The 24,290-nt window shown below is 48.7% G+C and overlaps 1 protein-coding gene across 1 annotated transcript in view; it reads left to right on the top strand.

Annotated features, from left to right (window-relative positions):
- Positions 1-24,290, top strand: part of LOC311247679 (fatty acid CoA ligase Acsl3-like) — a gene marked incomplete at its 3' end in the record, with an annotated part of 33,566 nt that overhangs the window by 5,994 nt on the left and 3,282 nt on the right. The window contains exons 2-4 of the mRNA XM_084338690.1: positions 7,901-8,051; positions 14,546-14,669; positions 16,796-16,867. Of these exons, the coding sequence (XP_084194816.1) occupies positions 7,901-8,051; positions 14,546-14,669; positions 16,796-16,867 (347 nt within the window). The remainder of the gene's footprint in view (positions 1-7,900; positions 8,052-14,545; positions 14,670-16,795; positions 16,868-24,290) is intronic.

Genomic DNA, 24,290 nt, shown 5'->3' with positions numbered 1-24,290 from the left:
GTCACCAGCCCGGTGTTGTATGCTGATGTGCGCACTTTCAGAGCCTCACGGACGGATTTGTCTACCCAGGGCTTTTGATTTGGGTAGATATTAATTTTGGTGGTGGGGATTATTACTTCTACCTGAGTACAGACATAGTCAATCACCGTTTCGGTGTATTCGTTAATATTGGCTGTGTTATCACGGAATACACTCCATTCTGTGCTTCCCAGCACTGCTTGGAGTGACTCCACTGACGTCACGGCCCAACGCTTAACCTCTCGCGAGACCACCGGCGTTCGCTTGAGACTCTGTTTATACTTAGGCAAAAGAAAAATTGCGGCGTGATCGCTTTTACCGAATGGACTAAGAGCCTGTGACTTGTACCCATTCTTAAATTGCGAGTATACATGGTCTAATATGTTCTCGCCTCTGGTGGGACAGGTCACATGCTGATAGAAATTCGGCAGCACCTTTTTAAGACGCGCGCTGTTGAAATCCCCCAAGACCAAAATGGCCGCGTCAACGTTAGCTGCCTGGAGTTTGTTTACCTCGTCGTGAAGTTTTGAAAGTGCGACCTCAGTGTTCGCGTGTGGTGGAATGTACACTCCGATGAGGATGATGGACGTTAACTCTCTTGGGAGGAAGAAGGGTCGACATTTTATCGTGATAAACTCCAGGTCTGGGGAGCAGTGGTTAGACATTTCCTTTGTGTTGCCTAAATCGCACCACTCCTTGTTTATCATGAAGGCAATGCCGCCTCCTTTCTTCTTTAGTGACTCTAATGCCGTCCGGTCTTTTCGTAGAACGAAGAAGTGGTCTGCCGGTTCTATTGCATGATTCGGGACATCTGGACTCAGCCAAGTTTCTGTGAAACAGAGGACGTTACAATCCCGAATGTCCCTCTGGAATTGGATCCTTGCTCTGATGTCGTCCAATTTGTTTCCTATCGATTGCACATTGGCCAACAATATGCTGGGCAATGTGGTTCTGTGTCGTTTGGACCTCAGTCTGTTCCGGACCCCGGCTCTCTTTCCTCGTCTTCGCGGCGGCTTTTGGTCTTGTCCGTGGCCGGCATAACAAAGGATCTCGGCGGGCCATTTCTGCTGTTCAGCGATCCGATCCAGAGAGCAATCCAAACGGTAAGTTTTTCTTAATCCAATGTCAATGATTGACTGACGGTCATACACATATAATGCACCAACAGTTGGTGCAAATAAAACTCCTAATACTATAAAAATTAACAAAATAAAGCACAGTCTCGTCGGAGCGATCAGAAAGGCAGCCATCACAGCAGCGCCAGTTCAGTTGTACCCGTCCTATATTTGAGGATTTACGGTATATCACAAACGGTGTATACATTCAGATAATTTAAAGTTACTGTTCTAGCACAAGTTTATATGGAAATGTTGACATAGATTATTAGTTACTGTAGATCAGGGGTCTCAAACTCACCCCATTTTATCACGAATGGATGGTGTTGTAGAGTTCGCTAACTAGCGTTTCCCAGGGCTAACGCTAGTTAGCTTAGCCTAGTCTAGTATAGCCTGTAGCACTTTCTTTTCAGCAAAGAACGTGCAATAAACAAACGGATACATTCACTGTGTGTTCTGCCTGTCATTTGTTGATGAAACAAAACTAACACCAAGAGCGGATAGTTTAGTCTCAAAAAAGATCGGTGACTTTTGTTAGCTACATTGTTAGCTGCATGCTAACGTGAATGGAAGATGCCATTATAACGGTATAGCATTGTGGCTAGAAGCTAACGTTAGCTCACGCTAGTTAGCCAGCACCAAACTGATGATATCGGGAGCCATCAGTAGCTAGATAACATTAGAGACAACTGTGTGTATTAAACAACGGTGAATAGATGACTGGGCCATTTGTTTAATGCTTGTTATGATTGAAATGGATGTAAACTTTATTTAACATATTGCATATGGGTACAATACAATACGGCTCAATACAAACAATTGTTAAGGGAATGCAGACTGTTGTAGCTTGGACTGGGGTCCTTATAACAATAACTTTATGTTTTCATCCACTTGTTTTTGGTTGAGGTCTGAACTGCTGTGTGTGGTGTTATCTGCCCAAAATTCAAGCAAGCATGACAGTAACGACGCTGTGTGTGTCACGGGCGGCGCGATTCCGAGACCACCTTATCCAACTGATCCCGTTCAACGGGGGGTGAAACGAATCAGCGCCGTTTCGCATCGCAAAAGGGGTGAGTGAGAACATTCCCCCCCGTTCTCGGGAGCAGTGATTCGATCTCCAAACGTGAGTGAGAAAGGGCCCTCTCTCTCGTATCTGCCAGTACAGGTGGGTGACTGTCACTCAGGGCCCTTTCTCACTTACGTTTGGGGATCGAATCACTGCTCCCGGGAACGGGGGGGAGTGTTCTCACTCACCCCTTTTGGGGTGCGAAACGGCGCTGATTCGTTTTACCCCCCGCTGAACGGGATCAGTTGGATTAGGTGGTCTCGGAATCGGGCCGTGCGGGTGCGGGGGGCGTGACACACACAGCATCGTTACTGTCAAGCTTGCTTGAATTTTGGGCAGATAACGCCACACACAGCAACAACTGCAGAATACCCACAAAAACTATATTTATGGACAATTTGAGAGTTCAGACCTCAACCAAAAACAAGTGGATGAAACCATGAAGGCACGTTACAAACGCACGTTACAAACGCACAGCACTTGAGAGAGTCAACAGCTTTAAGTACCTCGGAGCCTACATATCCGAGGACTTGACATGGACCACACACATTAACAGTGTTGTGAAGAAGGCACGACAACGCCTCTACTTCCTCAGGCGCCTAAGGAAGTTCCAAGTCAGCCAGAAGATCCTTAAGAACTTCTACTCATGTACAATAGAGAGCATCTTGACCGGCAACATCACCTCCTGGTTTGGGAATAGCACTGCACAAGACCAAAGCAGACTACAAAGAGTGACACGTTCAGCCGAACGCACAATTGGAGGGGGGCTCCCCACCCTCCAGAACATTTACTACAAGCGTTGCAAGGGCAAGGCTAAGAGAATCATTAAAGACTCCAGTCACCCGAACAACTGCCTCTTTGAACTGCTGCGGTCAGGCAAGCGATACAGGAGTCTCAAGGCGAGCACAGAAAGACTCAAAAGAAGCTTCTATCCCCAGGCCATCAGGCTGCTAAACGAACAATGAATGAACACTACACAACAACAACCACCAAACGCACATAGCACACACATCCACACGCACACACTCACTTTAAACAAACACACTGTAGCACCCACTCCACACACTTATAGCACACACCCACTTTAAACAAACACACTGTAGCACCCACTCCCCACACTTTATATTTATGGATGAAGGATTGCACTACAACTTGTACACCTTACTGTAAATTGTACCTAAAATTGTACCTCATCCCATTTCTGCTTTGCACTAGATAGTACTGTACATTAGTACACTGCATAGTATTGTGTATTGTATATTATATGGTAACTCAGAACATTGTACATATGTCTATACCGAACACTGTGACCTCATTTTCTTCTTCTAAATTCATGCTATATTATGTTATTATGTTATTTGATACTATCTTGTCTAGCACAGTCTCTGGAGCGTAACAGTAAGAAGCATTTTGTATGAAAGTATTCTGTACTTCTGTATGACAACTATTAAAGAACTTGAACTTGAACTTGAACTTGACACTTCCCTGGCTCGCATTAGGCCTGGCAATTTTTGTTTGCCATGCTATTTTCTATACATTAGTTTCTTGTTTGAATGCATTTATTTCTATTAGACCAGTGGTGCCCAACCAGTCGGCCGTGGTCGACCAGTAGATCAATGTAATATAATTGCCACGAACGATGGGATAATGTTAGCTGCTGGGCAGGCTAAGCTAACTAGCGTTAGCTTAGCATTAACGTTAACCCTGCAAAACGCTCTAAAGGGGACTCTACAACAGAGTTCCATTCGTGAGAAAAGAGGCAGAACACACAGTGAATGTATCCGTTTTGTTTATTGCACGTTCTTTGCTGAAAAGAAAAAGTGCTACAGGCTATACTAGACTAGGCTAAGCTAACTAGCGTTAACCGTTAGCTTAGCGTTAGCCCTGGGAAACGCTCAAAAGCGAACTCTACAACACCATCCATTCGTGATAAAATGGGGTGGGTTATATTGACAAGGCTTGACAACAGAGGTTCAAATATAACTTCATATTTATTGCTTATTTATTCATTTTATATCAGCATCCAATCTCCAGCGCCATGTTAACACTTCCTGTGTTTACATTTTCGAACGTGACATCATCACCTACGGCAAGCGTAAACGCTCAAAAGGCTAAACGGAACCCGGAACGAAACAAGACTGCAGTGTGTACGCAAACTAGGGGGAGAGGGGGGGGGGGAGTTCGCATCAGATCTCGGAACGGGCCAGAACGGAACGAAATAGAAACGAATAGGGTGAGTGAGAAAGGGCCCTCAAAGCGCATTGCGAGTATGGGCGGAGCCCAGCCAAAAACAGCTTGGAGTCTGGAAGGGCAGAAAGTGGTGCTCCACAGTACTTGATACAAAATACATAATGAATTTTATTGAAAAAAAAACATACAGATGTGTTCCATAGACTTGCAGGAATTGTGTAAAATTGCCCAAATAGTGAAAAATAAAGCAAAATATGGGAACTTTAAGACTAGGGCTGGGCGATAAAACGATAACGATAACTATCGCGATAAATTATTTCCTCGAAATAAACATGAAACGTGGTCGCAAAGTTTCGATATATCGATTTTCCAAGCTTGGATATGAGCACACGCACTAACAACCAATCAGTGAAGGAGATGGCCGACAGCGGAATTAGACCCGCCCTGCACCTCTGGGTAGAGAGGTAGGACTCAAGTAGTAAACAAGGCTGGCTAGGATAATTAGCTTGCACGGCGCTATTTTATAGTTTACGTGCCGAGTGGGTGTGTGGCGTGAATTCTGAGGCCACGGTTAGAGTAGTGTGGGGTATGCCGTTGCAATGTATTGGGGCGGAACGGAGTATTTTAGGGTCATATTTAGTACATTGTCATGGGATACACCGCTTGCTCTGGCTAACTGCTAACGTGCGCGGACTGATGACGACATCAACTCGAGACATTCGCAGCAGAAAAACAAGTCTATTAATAGCCCGTCCATCGGCGCTGGGCATAAGAAGTTAATTAAACTTGACAGACATTATATCGACGATAATTATCGATATAGAGTTATATGAAAATAATTTTATAATTTCATCGCGATAACGTTTTTGGCCATATCGCCCAGCCCTAGTTAACACTTTGGTTGCCATGGGTTAAATTCATGATATACCATAGGTTGCCGGCTCTATTTGTCTATGGAGAAGTACCCCTTCTTTGCATGGCTATAACTTTTTAAATTCTATTGCTACATTGCCATTATTAGGGCCCATTCAAAGTCCTATATGTATTGTTCATTGTGTAGCAACGTTAAACTTTTTCATTCACATATTCATAGTAAAGTATGGTCTAATGTATAAGTATGTTTTCATCTCTTTCTGCAGCTTTCTCCAGAACGTGATCTATAGCCCCAAATGCATTATATTGATGATGCAATACAGTTTTATGGCAATCAGCGCGATATAAAAAATTCCAACTAGACGTACTTCTAGAAGTTACTACACATCATCTGATGTTGACCGGATGGGCTAGGGGGCGTTTCTAATTCCGTGGGCAGCGTTATACCAATCATCTAATGTGGGTCAAATGTTGATCATAGCAGTTAGTATCGAAGACGGTAACGTTACACGCTAAAACTCACCCCAGTCTCCGCGCGCCGTTGGGCGATCATCGTAGAGTAGACATTTTATCATTATGGGATGTAGATTTACCCGGTCCATCTCCAGCTTGTATAATGGTATATACGTCCAAATCATGTTGTTTATCGAGTTATTGGCAATCGATCGCTGTGTATTGTGACGAGGTAGAATGCCGGGACCTATAGCGAGTGCCCGGAAGTAATACGGCCGTCCAGCACAACCTCTATGCCACTTCCTGTTAAGCGATTGCGCCGATCGGCCACCAGATGGCGCTCCTGAACCGCCAGAGAGCTCAGTGGGTCCTCCTGGTGGATCTCAGGCCAGCGGAGGGGATGCGTGAATATTAAAGGCAACCAACTTGTGTTCAGCTTTTCGTTCAGCGTTTCTCTGATTGGCCACACGGCCAATCAATCAATCCACTAGCACACGCCCTTGCGGCAAGAGAGACGCGGCAGAACGCTGGTCGAACCAGCGGTGTTCTGTTGTGTGACTGTACTACAGCCGGTGTTCTGTTGTGTGACTGTACTAAACTCTTCCACCATATGACCGACATTTGACATACAGTACACCTCCTATCTATGTTGGGATTATGTTTGGTCATGACAAAACAATAAAAATCGCTACTGTTAGTAATGCTGCCACCACCCACTTCAATGACAGAGCTCTCATATTTGCGAATGCATAAACTATATCTTAAATTATGGCGATGTGTCTAATATGGCTGTCGCGAAGTCATTGATAAGCGACAGCCATATTAGACACATAGCCATAATTTAAGATATAGTTTATGCATTCGCAAAATATGAGAGCGCGCCGCTGTCATTGAAGGGCTTCCTACAACAGAGCACCGCCGCTGCTGCTGCTGAAGCTGTATCAAGCCGGCAGCGGCGCACGGACGCCGGGGAAAAACCACCGCCCCGCTGGCGTTTCAGGCTCAGCAGCCTCCACGGGCGAAATAACATATAACGTTACAGTTCCACACTGATGTACAGTGAGTGTCTAATATGGCTGTCGCGAAGTCATGCCTCTCCCTCTGAAAGCCCATCCACGCTGTGTATCATAGACTACCAGATTCACTTGTGTATAAACAAAGCCCATACAGTTATGAAATGCGCTGAACTAGAAAGCGTAAGGTTATTATGTTTCGCGTTCCATTGATTAACGCCATTACCTGCTGTGCTGTAGGAAGCAGAGGTACAGTAAGTTACAGTAGGTGTAGGTTACATGTTTAATCAAAGCCCATACAATTTTTTAGATGAATGATTGTGGATATAATATAGAAAACACATCATTATGATATTTGAAATATTATGAAAAATTGTATTGGGCGCGCGGCCAATCAGAGAAAAGCCGAACACAAGTTGGTTGCCTTTAATATTCATATTGGCGGTGGAGTGCATTGCCTATGGTCCTTTCTGTCACAGTTGTACCTGCTGCCTCCAAGTCTTTCTGGAGCTCTTTCCTAGTGGTCCTTGGCTCTCTGGCTACTCTTCTAAGTATCCTTCTGATTCCCTGATCAGAAATGTTGCGAGGAGCACCTGTGCGTGGCCGGTTGATGATCGAGTGATGTTGCTTCCACTTATGGATAATGCTAACCCTAATGGTGCTTACTGGAAGATTCTGAAGTTGTGAAATACGTCTTTAGCCAATTCTATTGTCATGATTTGCAATCATCTGTTTGTGAAGGTCTTGAGAGCTCTTTGCTTTTACCCATCAGTTGATGTTTCTTGTGTGGCACCTTGGTAACAAAAAAATTACATTTTATAGCCCATCATCAATATATTCTAACCCAGTTGACATTATTAGCACCGATAGGAGGTAGAGTTGCCTCCTAATTAGTTTTGGTTCACAGCTACTTCCTTGCCTTTCCTTGCTGTGGTGTACTGCTTTTTCTCCAATACTTTTTTCCTCTATCATTCCACTTTATTACACATCACTTTATTTACATATTGACTTTAATGTTTAGATTTCTTGTCTGGATTTCTTGAGTTGATACCAAAGTCGTCTGGTGCACATTTCACTTCAATACGCGCTCATTGGAAATACATTTACTGAACAAATTGTTGATGTGTTCAATACTTATTTCCCCCGGCATTGTGTCTCCTCCCCCTCTCCAGTGGAGGTGGGTCGCAGCCAGCCCCTGCCCTCCGACATCGCCGTCATCATGTACACCAGCGGCTCCACGGGCATCCCCAAGGGGGTCATGATCTCCCACAGCAACATCATCGCTGCCATCACGGGCATGGCTGAGCGCATCCCCAACCTGGAGTACGTGACCTCAGCTGCCCTCCCTCTCCACCTCTCCACCTGGTCTCTGTCTCCCTCTCCACCTCCTCTCTGTCTCCCTCTCCACCTCTCCACCTGGTCTCTGTCTCCCTCTCCACCTCCTCTCTGTCTCCCTCTCCACCTCTCCACCTCCTCTCTGTCTCCCTCTCCACCTCCCCACCTCCTCTCTGTCTCCCTCTCCACCTCCCCACCTCCTCTCTGTCTCCCTCTCCACCTCCTCTCTGTCTCCCTCTCCACCTCCCCACCTCCTCTCTGTCTCCCTCTCCACCTCTCCACCTCCTCTCTGTCTCCCTCTCCACCTCCTCTCTGTCTCCCTCTCCACCTCTCCACCTCCTCTCTGTCTCCCTCTCCACCTCCTCTCTGTCTCCCTCTCCACCACTCCACCTCCTCTCTGTCTCCCTCTCCACCTCCCCACCTCCTCTCTGTCTCCCTCTCCACCTCTCCACCTCCTCTCTGTCTCCCTCTCCACCTCTCCACCTCCTCTCTGTCTCCCTCTCCACCTCCTCTCTGTCTCCCTCTCCACCTCTCCACCTCCTCTCTGTCTCCCTCTCCACCTCCTCTCTGTCTCCCTCTCCACCTCCTCTCTGTCTCCCTCTCCACCACTCCACCTCCTCTCTGTCTCCCTCTCCACTCCACCTCCTCTCTGTCTCCCTCTCCACCTCTCCACCTCCTCTCTGTCTCCCTCTCCACCTCCCCACCTCCTCTCTGTCTCCCTCTCCACCTCTCCACCTCCTCTCTGTCTCCCTCTCCACCTCCTCTCTGTCTCCCTCTCCACCTCCTCTCTGTCTCCCTCTCCACTCCACCTCCTCTCTGTCTCCCTCTCCACTCCACCTCCTCTCTGTCTCCCTCTCCACCTCTCCACCTCCTCTCTCCCTCCTCCACCCCACTCTCCCTCCTCCACTCTCTCTCTCCCTCCTCCACTCTCTCACTCTCTCTCTCCCTCCTCCACTCTCTCACTCCCCTCTCTCCCTCCTCCACTACCCACTCTCCCTCCTCCACTCTCTCTCCCTCCTCCACTCTCACTCCCCTCTCTCCCTCCACCCATCTCTCCCTCCTCCACTCCCCACTCTCCCTCCTCCCCTCTCTCCCTCCACCCATCTCTCCCGCCTCCACTCCCCACTATCCCTCCTCCACTCTCTCACTCCCCTCTCTCCCTCCTCCACTCTGTTTGATTGATTGATTGAAAAGTTTATTAACAGATTGCAGAATGGGTACAATACAGTAGTACAGCTCAATACATACAATTGTTAAGAGGATGCAGACCAGAGAGACTTTTGTCTTGTTTCCATCAGGGTCCCCCATTTTCAATTCATCATATGACACACATGACATACAGATAGACAGTACTGCTACATCTATACATTTATGACATACCAGATTTTCAAATACAGTACTGTTTGTGATACTAAAATTCAGAAAAAGAGTGTATATACATTTGACATAGAAACTGTGCATTGGAGGAGGTTGGGTAGGTGGGGGGGGTTGGGTGGGGCTGTACATTGGAGGTGGGGGGGGGGGGGGGGTTGGGTACATTGGAATACTGACAAAGCCATGCTTGGTCTTTATTGTACAACTGGGTTAGGACATTTATAGGGGCCAGTTTTGAATTGCAGTCTCCCGTAGGTGTTCTTTGAGAGTGTTTTTCCCCTCTCACTCCCCTATCTCCCTCCTCCACTCTCTCACTCCCCTCTCTCCCTCCTCCACTCTGTCACTCCCCTCTCTCACTCCCCTATCTCCCTCCTCCACTCTGTCACTCCCCTCTCTCACTCCTCTATCTCCCTCCTCCCCTCTCTCACTCCCCTATCTCCCTCCTCCACTCTGTCACTCCCCTCTCTCACTCCCCTATCTCCCTCCTCCACTCTGTCACTCCACTCTCTCACTCCCCTATCTCCCTCCTCCCCTCTCTCACTCCCCTATCTCCCTCCTCCACTCTCTCACTCCCCTATCTCACTCCTCCACTCTCTCACTCCACTCTCTCACTCCTCCACTCTCTCACTCCACTCTCTCACTCCTCCACTCTCTCACTCCTCCACTCTCTCACTCCACTCTCCCTCCTCCACTCTCTCACTCCCCTCTCTCCCTCCTCCACTCTGTCACTCCCCTCTCTCACTCCCCTATCTCCCTCCTCCACTCTGTCACTCCCCTCTCTCACTCCCCTATCTCCCTCCTCCCCTCTCTCACTCCCCTATCTCCCTCCTCCCCTCTCTCACTCCCCTATCTCCCTCCTCCACTCTGTCACTCCCCTCTCTCACTCCCCTATCTCCCTCCTCCACTCTGTCACTCCCCTCTCTCACTCCCCTATCTCCCTCCTCCACTCTGTCACTCCCCTCTCTCACTCCCCTATCTCCCTCCTCCACTCTCTCACTCCCCTATCTCCCTCCTCCCCTCTCTCACTCCCCTATCTCCCTCCTCCACTCTCTCACTCCCCTATCTCCCTCCTCCCCTCTCTCACTCCCCTATCTCCCTCCTCCACTCTCTCACTCCACTCTCTCACTCCTCCACTCTCTCACTCCCCTATCTCCCTCCTCCACTCTCTCACTCCCCTATCTCCCTCCTCCACTCTCTCACTCCCCTATCTCCCTCCTCCACTCTCTCACTCCCCTATCTCCCTCCTCCACTCCCCACTCTCCCTCCTCCACTCCCCACTCTCCCTCCTCCACTCTCTCACTCCCCTATCTCCCTCCTCCACTCTCTCACTCCCCTATCTCCCTCCTCCACTCTCTCACTCCACTCTCTCCCTCCTCCACCCCCCTCTCTCCCTCCTCCACCCCCCTCTCTCCCTCCTCCACCCCCCACTCTCCCTCCTCCACTCCCCACTCTCCCTCCTCCACTCTCACACACACACAAAATCCAAATACTGACCTAGCCCAGTAATACTAATGCCATCCAGATATTCTCTCATTGGGATTTTGATCTCTCTCTCTCTCTCTCTCTCTCTCCCAGACACTCCTGAAAACACAATTAAATTGTCTTTCTAATAGACAGTCTGCCATCATTTTGTTTTTTAATTTCCCTCGTTTTACCCCCCCTTACTACTCACTCACGCATATCGCTAACCTCTGCGGTTTCTCCAGTGTGTCTACTTCAGTGTTGTGGTCTCTCTGTGGGATCATGTGACCCTCTCTGTGGGACCATGTGACCCTCTCTCTGTGGGATCATGTGACCCTCTCTCTGTGGGACCATGTGACCCTCTCTCTGTGGGACCATGTGACCCTCTCTCTCTGGGACCATGTGATCCTCTCTCTGTGGGACCATGTGACCCTCTCTGTGGCATGTGACCCTCTCTCTCTGGGACCATGTGATCCTCTCTCTGTGGGACCATGTGACCCTCTCTGTGGGACCATGTGACCCTCTCTCTGTGGGACCATGTGACCCTCTCTCTGTGGGACCATGTGACCCTCTCTCTCTGGGACCATGTGACCCTCTCTCTGTGGGACCATGTGACCCTCTCTGTGGGACCATGTGACCCTCTCTCTCTGGGACCATGTGATCCTCTCTCTGTGGGACCATGTGACCCTCTCTGTGGGACCATGTGACCCTCTCTCTGTGGGATCATGTGACCCTCTCTGTGGGACCATGTGACCCTCTCTCTGTGGGACCATGTGACCCTCTCTCTCTGTGGGACCATGTGACCCTCTCTCTCTGTGGGACCATGTGACCCTCTCTCTGTGGGACCATGTGACCCTCTCTGTGGGACCATGTGACCCTCTCTGTGGGACCATGTGACCCTCTCTGTGGGACCATGTGACCCTCTCTGTGGGACCATGTGACCCTCTCTGTGGGACCATGTGATCCTCTCTCTGTGGGACCATGTGACCCTCTCTGTGGGACCATGTGACCCTCTCTCTCTGTGGGACCATGTGACCCTCTCTCTGTGGGACCATGTGACCCTCTCTGTGGGACCATGTGATCCTCTCTCTGTGGGACCATGTGACCCTCTCTGTGGGACCATGTGACCCTCTCTCTGTGGGACCATGTGACCCTCTCTGTGGGACCATGTGACCCTCTCTCTCTGGGACCATGTGACTCTCTCTGTGGGACCATGTGACCCTCTCTGTGGGACCATGTGACCCTCTCTCTGTGGGACCATGTGACCCTCTCTGTGGGACCATGTGACCCTCTCTGTGGGACCATGTGACCCTCTCTCTCTGTGGGACCATGTGACCCTCTCTGTGGGACCATGTGACCCTCTCTCTCTGTGGGACCATGTGACCCTCTCTCTCTGTGGGACCATGTGACCCTCTCTCTGTGGGACCATGTGACCCTCTCTCTGTGGGACCATGTGACCCTCTCTGTGGGACCATGTGACCCTCTCTCTCTGGGACCATGTGACCCTCTCTCTCTGTGGGACCATGTGACCCTCTCTCTCTGTGGGACCATGTGACCCTCTCTGTGGGACCATGTGACCCTCTCTCTCTGGGACCATGTGACCCTCTCTGTGGGACCATGTGACCCTCTCTCTGTGGGACCATGTGACCCTCTCTGTGGGACCATGTGACCCTCTCTGTGGGACCATGTGACCCTCTCTGTGGGACCATGTGACCCTCTCTCTCTGGGACCATGTGACCCTCTCTCTCTGTGGGACCATGTGACCCTCTCTCTCTGTGGGACCATGTGACCCTCTCTCTGTGGGACCATGTGACCCTCTCTCTCTGGGACCATGTGACTCTCTCTGTGGGACCATGTGACCCTCTCTCTGTGGGACCATGTGACCCTCTCTCTGTGGGACCATGTGACCCTCTCTCTCTGGGACCATGTGACCCTCTCTCTCTGGGACCATGTGACTCTCTCTGTGGGACCATGTGACCCTCTCTCTGTGGGACCATGTGACCCTCTCTGTGGGACCATGTGACCCTCTCTCTGTGGGACCATGTGACCCTCTCTCTGTGGGACCATGTGACCCTCTCTGTGGGACCATGTGACCCTCTCTCTCTGGGACCATGTGACCCTCTCTCTCTGTGGGACCATGTGACCCTCTCTGTGGGACCATGTGACCCTCTCTCTGTGGGACCATGTGACCCTCTCTCTCTGTGGGACCATGTGACCCTCTCTCTGTGGGATCATGTGACCCTCTCTGTGGGACCATGTGACCCTCTCTCTGTGGGACCATGTGACCCTCTCTCTGTGGGATCATGTGACCCTCTCTGTGGGACCATGTGACCCTCTCTCTGTGGGACCATGTGACCCTCTCTGTGGGACCATGTGACCCTCTCTCTGTGGGACCATGTGACCCTCTCTCTGTGGGACCATGTGACCCTCTCTCTGTGGGACCATGTGACCCTCTCTCTGTGGGACCATGTGACCCTCTCTCTCTGTGGGACCATGTGACCCTCTCTCTCTGTGGGACCATGTGACCCTCTCTCTCTGTGGGACCATGTGACCCTCTCTCTGTGGGACCATGTGACCCTCTCTCTGTGGGACCATGTGACCCTCTCTCTCTGGGACCATGTGACCCTCTCTGTGGGACCATGTGACCCTCTCTCTGTGGGACCATGTGACCCTCTCTGTGGGACCATGTGACCCTCTCTCTCTGTGGGACCATGTGACTCTCTCTCTGTGGGACCATGTGACCCTCTCTGGGACCATGTGACCCTCTCTCTGTGGGACCATGTGACCCTCTCTCTGTGGGACCATGTGACCCTCTCTCTGGGACCATGTGACCCTCTCTCTCTGGGACCATGTGACCCTCTCTCTCTGTGGGACCATGTGACCCTCTCTCTGTGGGATCATGTGACCCTCTCTGTGGGACCATGTGACCCTCTCTCTCTGGGACCATGTGACCCTCTCTCTCTGGGACCATGTGACCCTCTCTCTCTGGGACCATGTGACCCTCTCTCTGTGGGACCATGTGACCCTCTCTGGGACCATGTGACCCTCTCTCTCTGTGGGACCATGTGACCCTCTCTGTGGGACCATGTGACCCTCTCTCTCTGGGACCATGTGACCCTCTCTCTGTGGGACCATGTGACCCTCTCTGTGGGACCATGTGACCCTCTCTCTCTGTGGGACCATGTGACCCTCTCTGTGGGACCATGTGACCCTCTCTGTGGGACCATGTGACCCTCTCTCTGTGGGACCATGTGACCCTCTCTCTGTGGGACCATGTGACCCTCTCTCTGTGGGACCATGTGACCCTCTCTGTGGGACCATGTGACCCTCTCTCTCTGGGACCATGTGACCCTCTCTCTCTGGGACCATGTGACCCTCTCTCTGTGGGACCATGTGACTCTCTCTCTGGGACCATGTGACCCTCTCTGTGGGACCATGTGACCCTCTCTGTGGGACCATGTGACCCTCTCTCTGTGGGACCATGTGACCCTCTCTCTCTGGGACCATGTGACCCTCTCTGTGGGACCATGTGACCCTCTCTCTCTGGGACCATGTGACCCTCTCTGGGACCATGTGACCCTCTCTGTGGGACCATGTGACCCTCTCTCTGGGACCATGTGACCCTGACGCTCTCCTCTGTGCCCCAGTGAGACGGACACCTACATCGGCTACCTGCCCCTCGCTCACGTCCTGGAGCTGAGCGCCGAGCTGGTCTGCATCTCCCACGGCTGTCGCATCGGGTACTCCTCCCCCCAGACACTCGCTGACCAGGTCAGAGGTCACCTACACACACACACACACACACACACACACACACATACTCCTCCCCCCAGACGCTCGCTGACCAGGTCAGAGGTCACCTACACACACACACACACTCCTCCCCCCAGACACTCGCTGACCAGGTCAGAGGTCACCTACACACACACACATACTCCTCCCCCCAGACACTCGCTGACCAGGTCAGAGGTCACCTACACACACACACTCCTCCCCCCAGACGCTCGCTGACCAGGTCAGAGGTCACCTACACACACACACACACACTCCTCCCCCCAGACGCTCGCTGACCAGGTCAGAGGTCACCTACACACACACACACACACTCCTCCCCCCAGACACTCGCTGACCAGGTCAGAGGTCACCTACACACACACACACATACTCCTCCCCCCAGACACTCGCTGACCAGGTCAGAGGTCACCTACACACACACACACACACACACTCCTCCCCCCAGACACTGGCTGACCAGGTCAGAGGTCACCTACACACACACACACACACACACACACACACACACCGACACACACACACTCCTCCCCCCAGACGCTCGCTGACCAGGTCAGAGGTCACCTACACACACACACACACACTCCTCCCCCCAGACGCTCGCTGACCAGGTCAGAGGTCACCTACACACACACACACACACTCCTCCCCCCAGACACTCGCTGACCAGGTCAGAGGTCACCTACACACACACATACTCCTCCCCCCAGACACTGGCTGACCAGGTCAGAGGTCACCTACACACACACACACACACACTCCTCCCCCCAGACACTGGCTGACCAGGTCAGAGGTCACCTACACACACACACACACACACACACACACACACACACCGACACACACATACTCCTCCCCCCAGACGCTCGCTGACCAGGTCAGAGGTCACCTACACACACACACACACACACACACACACACACACACACACACACACACACCGACACACCTGGGGCCGACCAGGTCAGAGCACGCACAGACACACACACACACACACACTTTTTATATATATATATATAAACACACCTTTTAAATAAAACATAATGTTTTACAAAATAACAAGTATAAAACGATTAAACAAACCACTCTAGCAGCAATGAACTATTCTGCTGAACTAAAAGGTACACATCTATATATTATATATATTATATTAAAATATAATAATAATAAATAAATGTCTTTATTACCTAAATTTGGCACCGGTGGATCTCACGTGATTGGGTCGACACTAGCGGTGTAACGATGCCACCTCACAGCGGTTCATTTAGATTACGATTATTCAGGCAACGATTCGATGCATCATGAGATCTCTTCATTTGACCACGATTAGATACATTTTCTATGAATCAGTTAATTCCCTAAAAGTATTTGAATACACAAATGTGCCTGGGGGAACTGATTCACTCAGCATGAATTGACTATAGGTCAATAAAAACAATATTTTTTTTAATTAATTCCGATTATAATCGACTCTTCTAACATTTTCAAATCGATGCAGTTGAATCCTCACATTAGAATCGATGCATTTCGATTAATCGATGCATCGTTAACCCCTATCTGCCGGTCGTCCCCGGGGGGGGTTGAATGAATGAATGAATGAATGAAGTTTATTTTTCGGTCTTGTTTACAGACGAATCAAACGCACCTGTGTGGACTTAGAAAAAGGAAAATAAAAATATATCACAAATGTACATATTCAAAGTAAGCTCGCACACAAAATCCAAAATCAACGACAGAAACAAAGGAATAGGCTGAAGCACAGGCTTATTTTGCCTATCCTTTACAAATTATTCAAAACCAAATATATTTTAATATAAGAAAGAAAAACTTAAAATATGCTGCACGATGTTTTACTCAAAACTGTACTCCTGAATTATTAAGGCTTTTTTTTTTTAAATCTCCCCTGAGAAGTACACAACTTCAACCCGTCACTAAGACTATTCCATAATTTAACTCTCAACATAATGAAACACATCTAGCTTTTACATTAGTTCTTACCTTTTTACATGTTTTAAGAATACACAACCCTCTTAAATGATACGTTCCTTCTCTTGGTTGAAAGAGACATTGACTCGGGTCTGTTTTGTCTCCTCTCCCGTCTCCAGTCCACCAAGATAAAGAAGGGCAGTAAAGGAGACACCAGTGTTCTGAGGCCCACGCTCATGGCGGCTGTACCGGTAAGTTCAACTGCCAGTGTCCATAAAAAGTATTGACTCAGAAAAGAAAAGAAAATAAATATATATGAAGAAATGGCTTAGTCACACAGGATAATGATATATGCAGGTGTGCTGTAGACATTGTTTGTGTTATTGCATTTAATTTTTTTTTTTACTTCATATTTACATTTTCACAATGCTTGGAAATTGTATTTACGCTCTCCCTGACCACCTGAGAGCACCACAGACTGTAGAACGCTCTCCCTGACCACCTGAGAGCACCACAGACTGTAGAACACTCTCCCTGACCACCTGAGAGCACCACAGACTGTAGAACACTCTCCCTGACCACCTGAGAGCACCACAGACTGTAGAACGCTCTCCCTGACCACCTGAGAGCACCACAGACTGTAGAACACTCTCCCTGACCACCTGATAGCACCACAGACTGTGGAACACTCTCCCTGACCACCTGAGAGCACCACAGTCTGTAGAACACTCTCCCTGACCACCTGAGAGCACCACAGTCTGTAGAACACTCTCCCTGACCACCTGAGAGCACCACAGACTGTGGAACACTCTCCCTGACCACCTGAGAGCACCACAGACTGTAGAACGCTCTCCCTGACCACCTGAGAGCACCACAGACTGTAGAACACTCTCCCTGACCACCTGATAGCACCACAGACTGTAGAACACTCTCCCTGACCACCTGAGAGCACCACAGACTGTAGAACACTCTCCCTGACCACCTGAGAGCACCACAGTCTGTAGAACACTCTCCCTGACCACCTGAGAGCACCACAGACTGTAGAACACTCTCCCTGACCACCTGAGAGCACCACAGACTGTAGAACACTATCCCTGACCACCTGAGAGCACCACAGACTGTGGAACACTCTCCCTGACCACCTGAGAGCACCACAGTCTGTAGAACACTCTCCCTGACCACCTGAGAGCTCCACAGACTGTAGAACACTCTCCCTGACCACCTGAGAGCACCACAGACTGTAGAACACTCTCCCTGACCACCTGAGAGCACCACAGACTGTGGAACACTCTCCCTGACCACCTGAGAGCACCACAGACTGTGGAACACTCTCCCTGACCACCTGAGAGCACCACAGACTGTGGAACGCTCTCCCTGACCACCTGAGAGCACCACAGACTGTAGAACACTCTCCCTGACCACCTGAGAGCACCACAGACTGTAGAACACTCTCCCTGACCACCTGAGAGCACCACAGACTGTAGAACACTCTCCCTGACCACCTGATAGCACCACAGACTGTAGAACACTCTCCCTGACCACCTGAGAGCACCACAGACTGTAGAACACTCTCCCTGACCACCTGAGAGCACCACAGTCTGTAGAACACTCTCCCTGACCACCTGAGAGCACCACAGACTGTAGAACACTCTCCCTGACCACCTGAGAGCACCACAGACTGTAGAACACTATCCCTGACCACCTGAGAGCACCACAGACTGTGGAACACTCTCCCTGACCACCTGAGAGCACCACAGTCTGTAGAACACTCTCCCTGACCACCTGAGAGCTCCACAGACTGTAGAACACTCTCCCTGACCACCTGAGAGCACCACAGACTGTAGAACACTCTCCCTGACCACCTGAGAGCACCACAGACTGTGGAACACTCTCCCTGACCACCTGAGAGCACCACAGACTGTGGAACACTCTCCCTGACCACCTGAGAGCACCACAGACTGTGGAACGCTCTCCCTGACCACCTGAGAGCACCACAGACTGTAGAACACTCTCCCTGACCACCTGAGAGCACCACAGACTGTAGAACACTCTCCCTGACCACCTGAGAGCACCACAGACTGTAGAACACTCTCCCTGACCACCTGATAGCACCACAGACTGTAGAACACTCTCCCTGACCACCTGAGAGCACCACAGACTGTAGAACACTCTCCCTGACCACCTGAGAGCACCACAGTCTGTAGAACACTCTCCCTGACCACCTGAGAGCACCACAGACTGTAGAACACTCTCCCTGACCACCTGAGAGCACCACAGTCTGTAGAACACTCTCCCTGACCACCTGAGAGCACCACAGACTGTAGAACACTCTCCCTGACCACCTGAGAGCACCACAGTCTGTAGAACACTCTCCCTGACCACCTGAGAGCACCACAGTCTGTAGAACACTCTCCCTGACCACCTGAGAGCACCACAGACTGTAGAACACTCTCCCTGACCACCTGAGAGCACCACAGACTGTGGAACACTCTCCCTGACCACCTGAGAGCACCACAGACTGTGGAACGCTCTCCCTGACCACCTGAGAGCACCACAGACTGTAGAACACTCTCCCTGACCACCTGAGAGCACCACAGACTGTAGAACACTCTCCCTGACCACCTGAGAGCACCACAGACTGTGGAACGCTCTCCCTGACCACCTGAGAGCACCACAGACTGTAGAACGCTCTCCCTGACCACCTGAGAGCACCACAGACTGTAGAACACTCTCCCTGACCACCTGAGAGCACCACAGACTGTAGAACACTCTCCCTGACCACCTGAGAGCACCACAGACTGTAGAACACTATCCCTGACCACCTGAGAGCACCAGACTGTGGAACACTCTCCCTGACCACCTGAGAGCACCACAGACTGTGGAACACTCTCCCTGACCACCTGAGAGCACCACAGACTGTAGAACACTCTCCCTGACCACCTGAGAGCACCACAGACTGTAGAACACTCTCCCTGACCACCTGAGAGCACCACAGACTGTGGAACACTCTCCCTGACCACCTGAGAGCACCACAGACTGTGGAACGCTCTCCCTGACCACCTGAGAGCACCACAGACTGTAGAACACTCTCCCTGACCACCTGAGAGCACCACAGACTGTAGAACACTCTCCCTGACCACCTGAGAGCACCACAGACTGTGGAACACTCTCCCTGACCACCTGAGAGCACCACAGACTGTGGATGCTTTCAAGAAGGGCCTCAAAACTTGTCTTTTTTAATAGAGCCTTCTGTTGATTTTTATCACATTTTTAGCTCCACACATTTTATGTTCTTTTACCAGTTTTATTTATTCTATGTTTCTCTTACTCTGCTACTAGTTTTAGTGTTCTTTTGACTCCGTGCTAGCTTTAGTCTTGCCTTCCTTTATATTACTTGTGCTAGTTTGCATGTTCTTTTAAAATGTAGCGCTTTGCTCCACAATTATAAAGCGCATTGCAAATTAAATATAATATTATTATGGTGCATACTAGTCATCTTGTCCATTGTCCATTGTGAGGACCGCAATGGAAATAAACCCTAAGGTTTTAATCCTCGACGATTTTTGATTATATGTGATGACTGTACATGTTGTGTACCGGTATTGTATGTAATTTTAGATTGTCAAATAAATTCAATCGATCAATGAAGTGCTTGTGGTGTCATCACGGCGCAGGTTTGTCGGCTCTGGAACCATCTCTGGTTGTAGAGCAGGGTTCGCATAAGGTCCTTGAAAGTGCTTAAAGTGCTTGATTTTACAAAGAAAAAGTTAAGGCCTGGAATTCCTTGAAAACGGCAATTTTTTTAACAAGGTGCTTAAAAAGTCCTTGAAATTCAAATCGACCATTCACATTGAAAGTTTTGTTCATCCATGATCAAATGTTTCTCAATCAAGAATTTTTAAGCCATAAATATTGAATCCGATTTTTTTTTTTCAATAAAAAAAAACTGCATTTATTTTTGTATTTTATTTTTTTATTATTTTTTAAACAAACACTTAAACAAACATGACAACACACAATAGGATATACAAATACACATATGCTCCAGCTCGTACCCCCCTCTCCCGGACCCCCCATTGGATAATCCAACCATTATAATTTGTTCCTAACCAGACACTACCATTATATGCTGGCTTTTATTCTCTCCACCACTTCTAACCACATTGCCATTTTGGATTCATTGAGACCCAAAATTCTAGCTGTTGATATTTCTTGATAAATCACATCGAGATATGTAAGAATCCAGACCTTACGGCACATTTTTTCCGGTTGAAACCATCGTGATGCTATCAGCTTTTTAGCCACTGTGATACCGGATAAAACCAATCTCTTTAGCTGTGGAGGTACTGCATGCTCAAAGACATCATTCAGCAGTAATACAGAGGGGTGTACAGGTATATCCAGAGTTAAGAGATTTGACAATTGCTGGGTCACTTCTTTCCAAAATATCTTAACTGGTGGGCAGTCCCAGTACATGTGCATAAATGTCCCTTCGTCCCCATTTGTACATAAGGAGCATTTGGAGTCTTGTTTAAGACCCATTTTGTTCAGTCTTATAGGAGTTAAGTATGTCCTGTGAATATAGTTAAGATTGATTTGTTGATGGTCCGGGTTCCTTGATGCAAGGCGTACATTTGCCCAGGCTTCTTGCCAGTCAAAGTCTATCTCCAGGTCTGGTATATCCCTCCTCCAGACTGAGTCTAGATGTAGGGTTTCATACGAGGCCGTTAGTAATTGATGATAAAAATCTGAAACAAAACCTCTCGATGTCTCTCTTTCATAGAAGAATTTGTGGTATCTGTGGTGTACAATTGGTCTGTCTAATGGAACACTGTGAGACTTCAAACATGCCAATAACTGTGCGTAAAAATAATATGAGGACTTGGTGAGATTAAATTTTTTGCATATCTCATCAAAACTACATTTAAAAGTGAATTGTATCCCTTTAAATGAAAAACGGTGCTTGGAAAGTCCTTGAATTTTATTTTGCAATGTCTGTGGGAACCCTGATATACCGCATATATATATATATATATATATATATATATGTCTGAATATACCTGTATATAATCCTAACTCCTATTTATACACCTGCATATAACCCATATAACTGTATGATTGCATGTACAATACAATGCTGTATATACCGTGTATATATATATATATATATATATATTTATTCTTACCATATATATTATCTATCCACATCTGTCTGTACATACCTGTACATATCTGTAGATACTATATCTATATAATCTGTACTTACCTACTCTTACTAGTTACGCTGCTGGCCAGTATGATTTACTACCATAATGTATTCATGCCTGTATCACTGTACATATTAATACAATGCTGTACATCAGATTAGTACTATTACTCAGTAGTACTCATTTATATATTTTTATACCCAGTTTAATCCCCTGTACATTGTATATCACTATTGCACTTTACTGTTACATTTGCACTCTGGTTCGATGCCAAACCATTATATTGGTTGTACTGTACTTGTGCTGCGTGATGTTATTTATATGTAATCTAATATTACCCCCTTGGCCTCTATGCCTACATGGGTTATATTTTCATAGAATAAAAAAAAATAATAGAATCTGCACACTGTTAACCTGCTCCCGCTATATTGATTGAGATCAACGTTTGGATCAAAGGATCCTTCCTCTCTCCGGTCGGTCCTACGCCTGATTGGCAGAGCGATGATGAAACCCTGCCCAGTGTGCCCACGGAGCAGCTCTTATAGAGACCCTGCCCACGGAGCAGCTCTTATAGAGACCCTGCCCACGGAGCAGCTCTTATAGAGACCCTGCCCACGGAGCAGCTCTTATAGAGACCCTGCCCACGGAGCAGCTCTTATAGAGACCCTGCCCACGGAGCAGCTCTTATAGAGACCCTGCCCACGGAGCAGCTCTTATAGAGACCCTGCCCACGGAGCAGCTCTTATAGAGACCCTGCCCACGGAGCAGCTCTTATAGAGACCCTGCCCACGGAGCAGCTCTTATAGAGACCCTGCCCACGGAGCAGCTCTTATAGAGACCCTGCCCACGGAGCAGCTCTTATAGAGACCCTGCCCACGGAGCAGCTCTTATAGAGACCCTGCCCACGGAGCAGCTCTTATAGAGACCCTGCCCACGGAGCAGCTCTTATAGAGACCCTGCCCACGGAGCAGCTCATCTGTTGCCTAGTAGCTCTGTGCCGGTTCCTCAGCTTCCCTCTTTAATAGCTTTTATCGCCCCCTACTGGCCGAGCGCGATCAGGGAAGCAGCCACACTGATCCATTAATTAACACACAACAGACACCGAGGTATTGCCGTCTGTAGGAGTGTTGCTGTTGCTGTTGTTGTTGTTGTTGTTGTTGTTGTTGTTGTTGTTGTTGTTGTTTCCAACGAGAACCTGGCCGACGTAATTGTGCTTCTGCAGAGACGGAGAGAGAAGCATTAGTTTAGTTTATTTAGCACATAAGGCAAACATAACATGAGACATAAGGCAAACACTATAAAGAAAAATGGAAGATGGACGAGGATAGATATCATGTCCAAAAACTAGTGCCGTCAATAGATAACATTTTTTTTATTAATTAATCTCACAATTTTCTGTCATTAATCTACTTAAGACCGAAGCTTGTAACAGATATTTACATGAGTAAAATCATGGAATTAATGTAGAATCAACACAGAAAGTATATTTAGATTCAAAGGCTATTTTAATCGTTTTTTTTTTTTATCTTTGAATACAGTTTCTCTCCTGTGAAATACAAATGTTCAACAAAACCATCAACATTGACTCAGCTTTAAAGACCTCTTTCTTATATCCGCGGCGCTAACGGAAATAAAAACAACCCAGGCCTATGTTTTAATTTTACATTTTTTTATTATCTTTTTTCCGATTTTTTTCTCCCATCCCACTGTTAGTCGTTATGCCAATTCCCAACCCCCTTCCTGGTTGTTGCGCACCCCCCCCTACTGTTTGTCCGAGAGGCCGGAGACTGTCACATGCTTTCCTCCGACGCCAAGGAGGTCGTCCCTGTCCAATTAATTAATCAAGATAATTACTGAAAAGTAATTAAAAAACAGACGTGAATGGCCAGACGGGACTCGTCAGTGTGGCTAGCTCCTTTTTTAAAGCCGGAGAATAGTGAAGGCCATGTTTTCATACTTTGTGTTTGTGAGGTCGTCTGAAGGCGCTGTGTGTTTCCACCAGGCGCCTTCAAGGCTAAACACACTCTCTGCTGTTGCTAGGCAACTAATTCAATAACCCGTTTTGAATTATATACTTTTTTTCCCCTCCTTTTTCTGTGATTTTTCTCCCCATCCCAACTTACCTCTCGTGCCAATTCTCCCCTCCCCTGTCCTGATCGTTGCTCGCGTATGCCCCCCACTGGTCGGCTGTAGGGAGGATAGAAGCCTTGCATCACGTGTCCCCTCCGATACACGAGGAGGCAGCCTGTCGCATCTTTTCACCTGCCAGCGAGGACTCTCATTTGGCGAGGTGTAACGCGTGGGAGGCTCACACTGCCCCCGCCATTTCCTGTCTCTGCTGTGCAGGCGCCCTGACCGACCTGTAGGAGTCGCTGTCCACAGCGTCCAGACGACCACCCTTCAACTTCCACCCGCTGACTCTGCCAATTGAGTCAGTATGACTGCCGGCCCAAGCCGGAGGCAACGC

The sequence above is a fragment of the Notolepis coatsorum genome (assembly GCF_963971535.1).
Source record: "Notolepis coatsorum genome assembly, contig: SCAFFOLD_1382, whole genome shotgun sequence".
Lineage (NCBI taxonomy): Eukaryota > Metazoa > Chordata > Actinopteri > Aulopiformes > Paralepididae > Notolepis > Notolepis coatsorum.
This window is presented reverse-complemented; position numbering and strand designations above follow the sequence as displayed.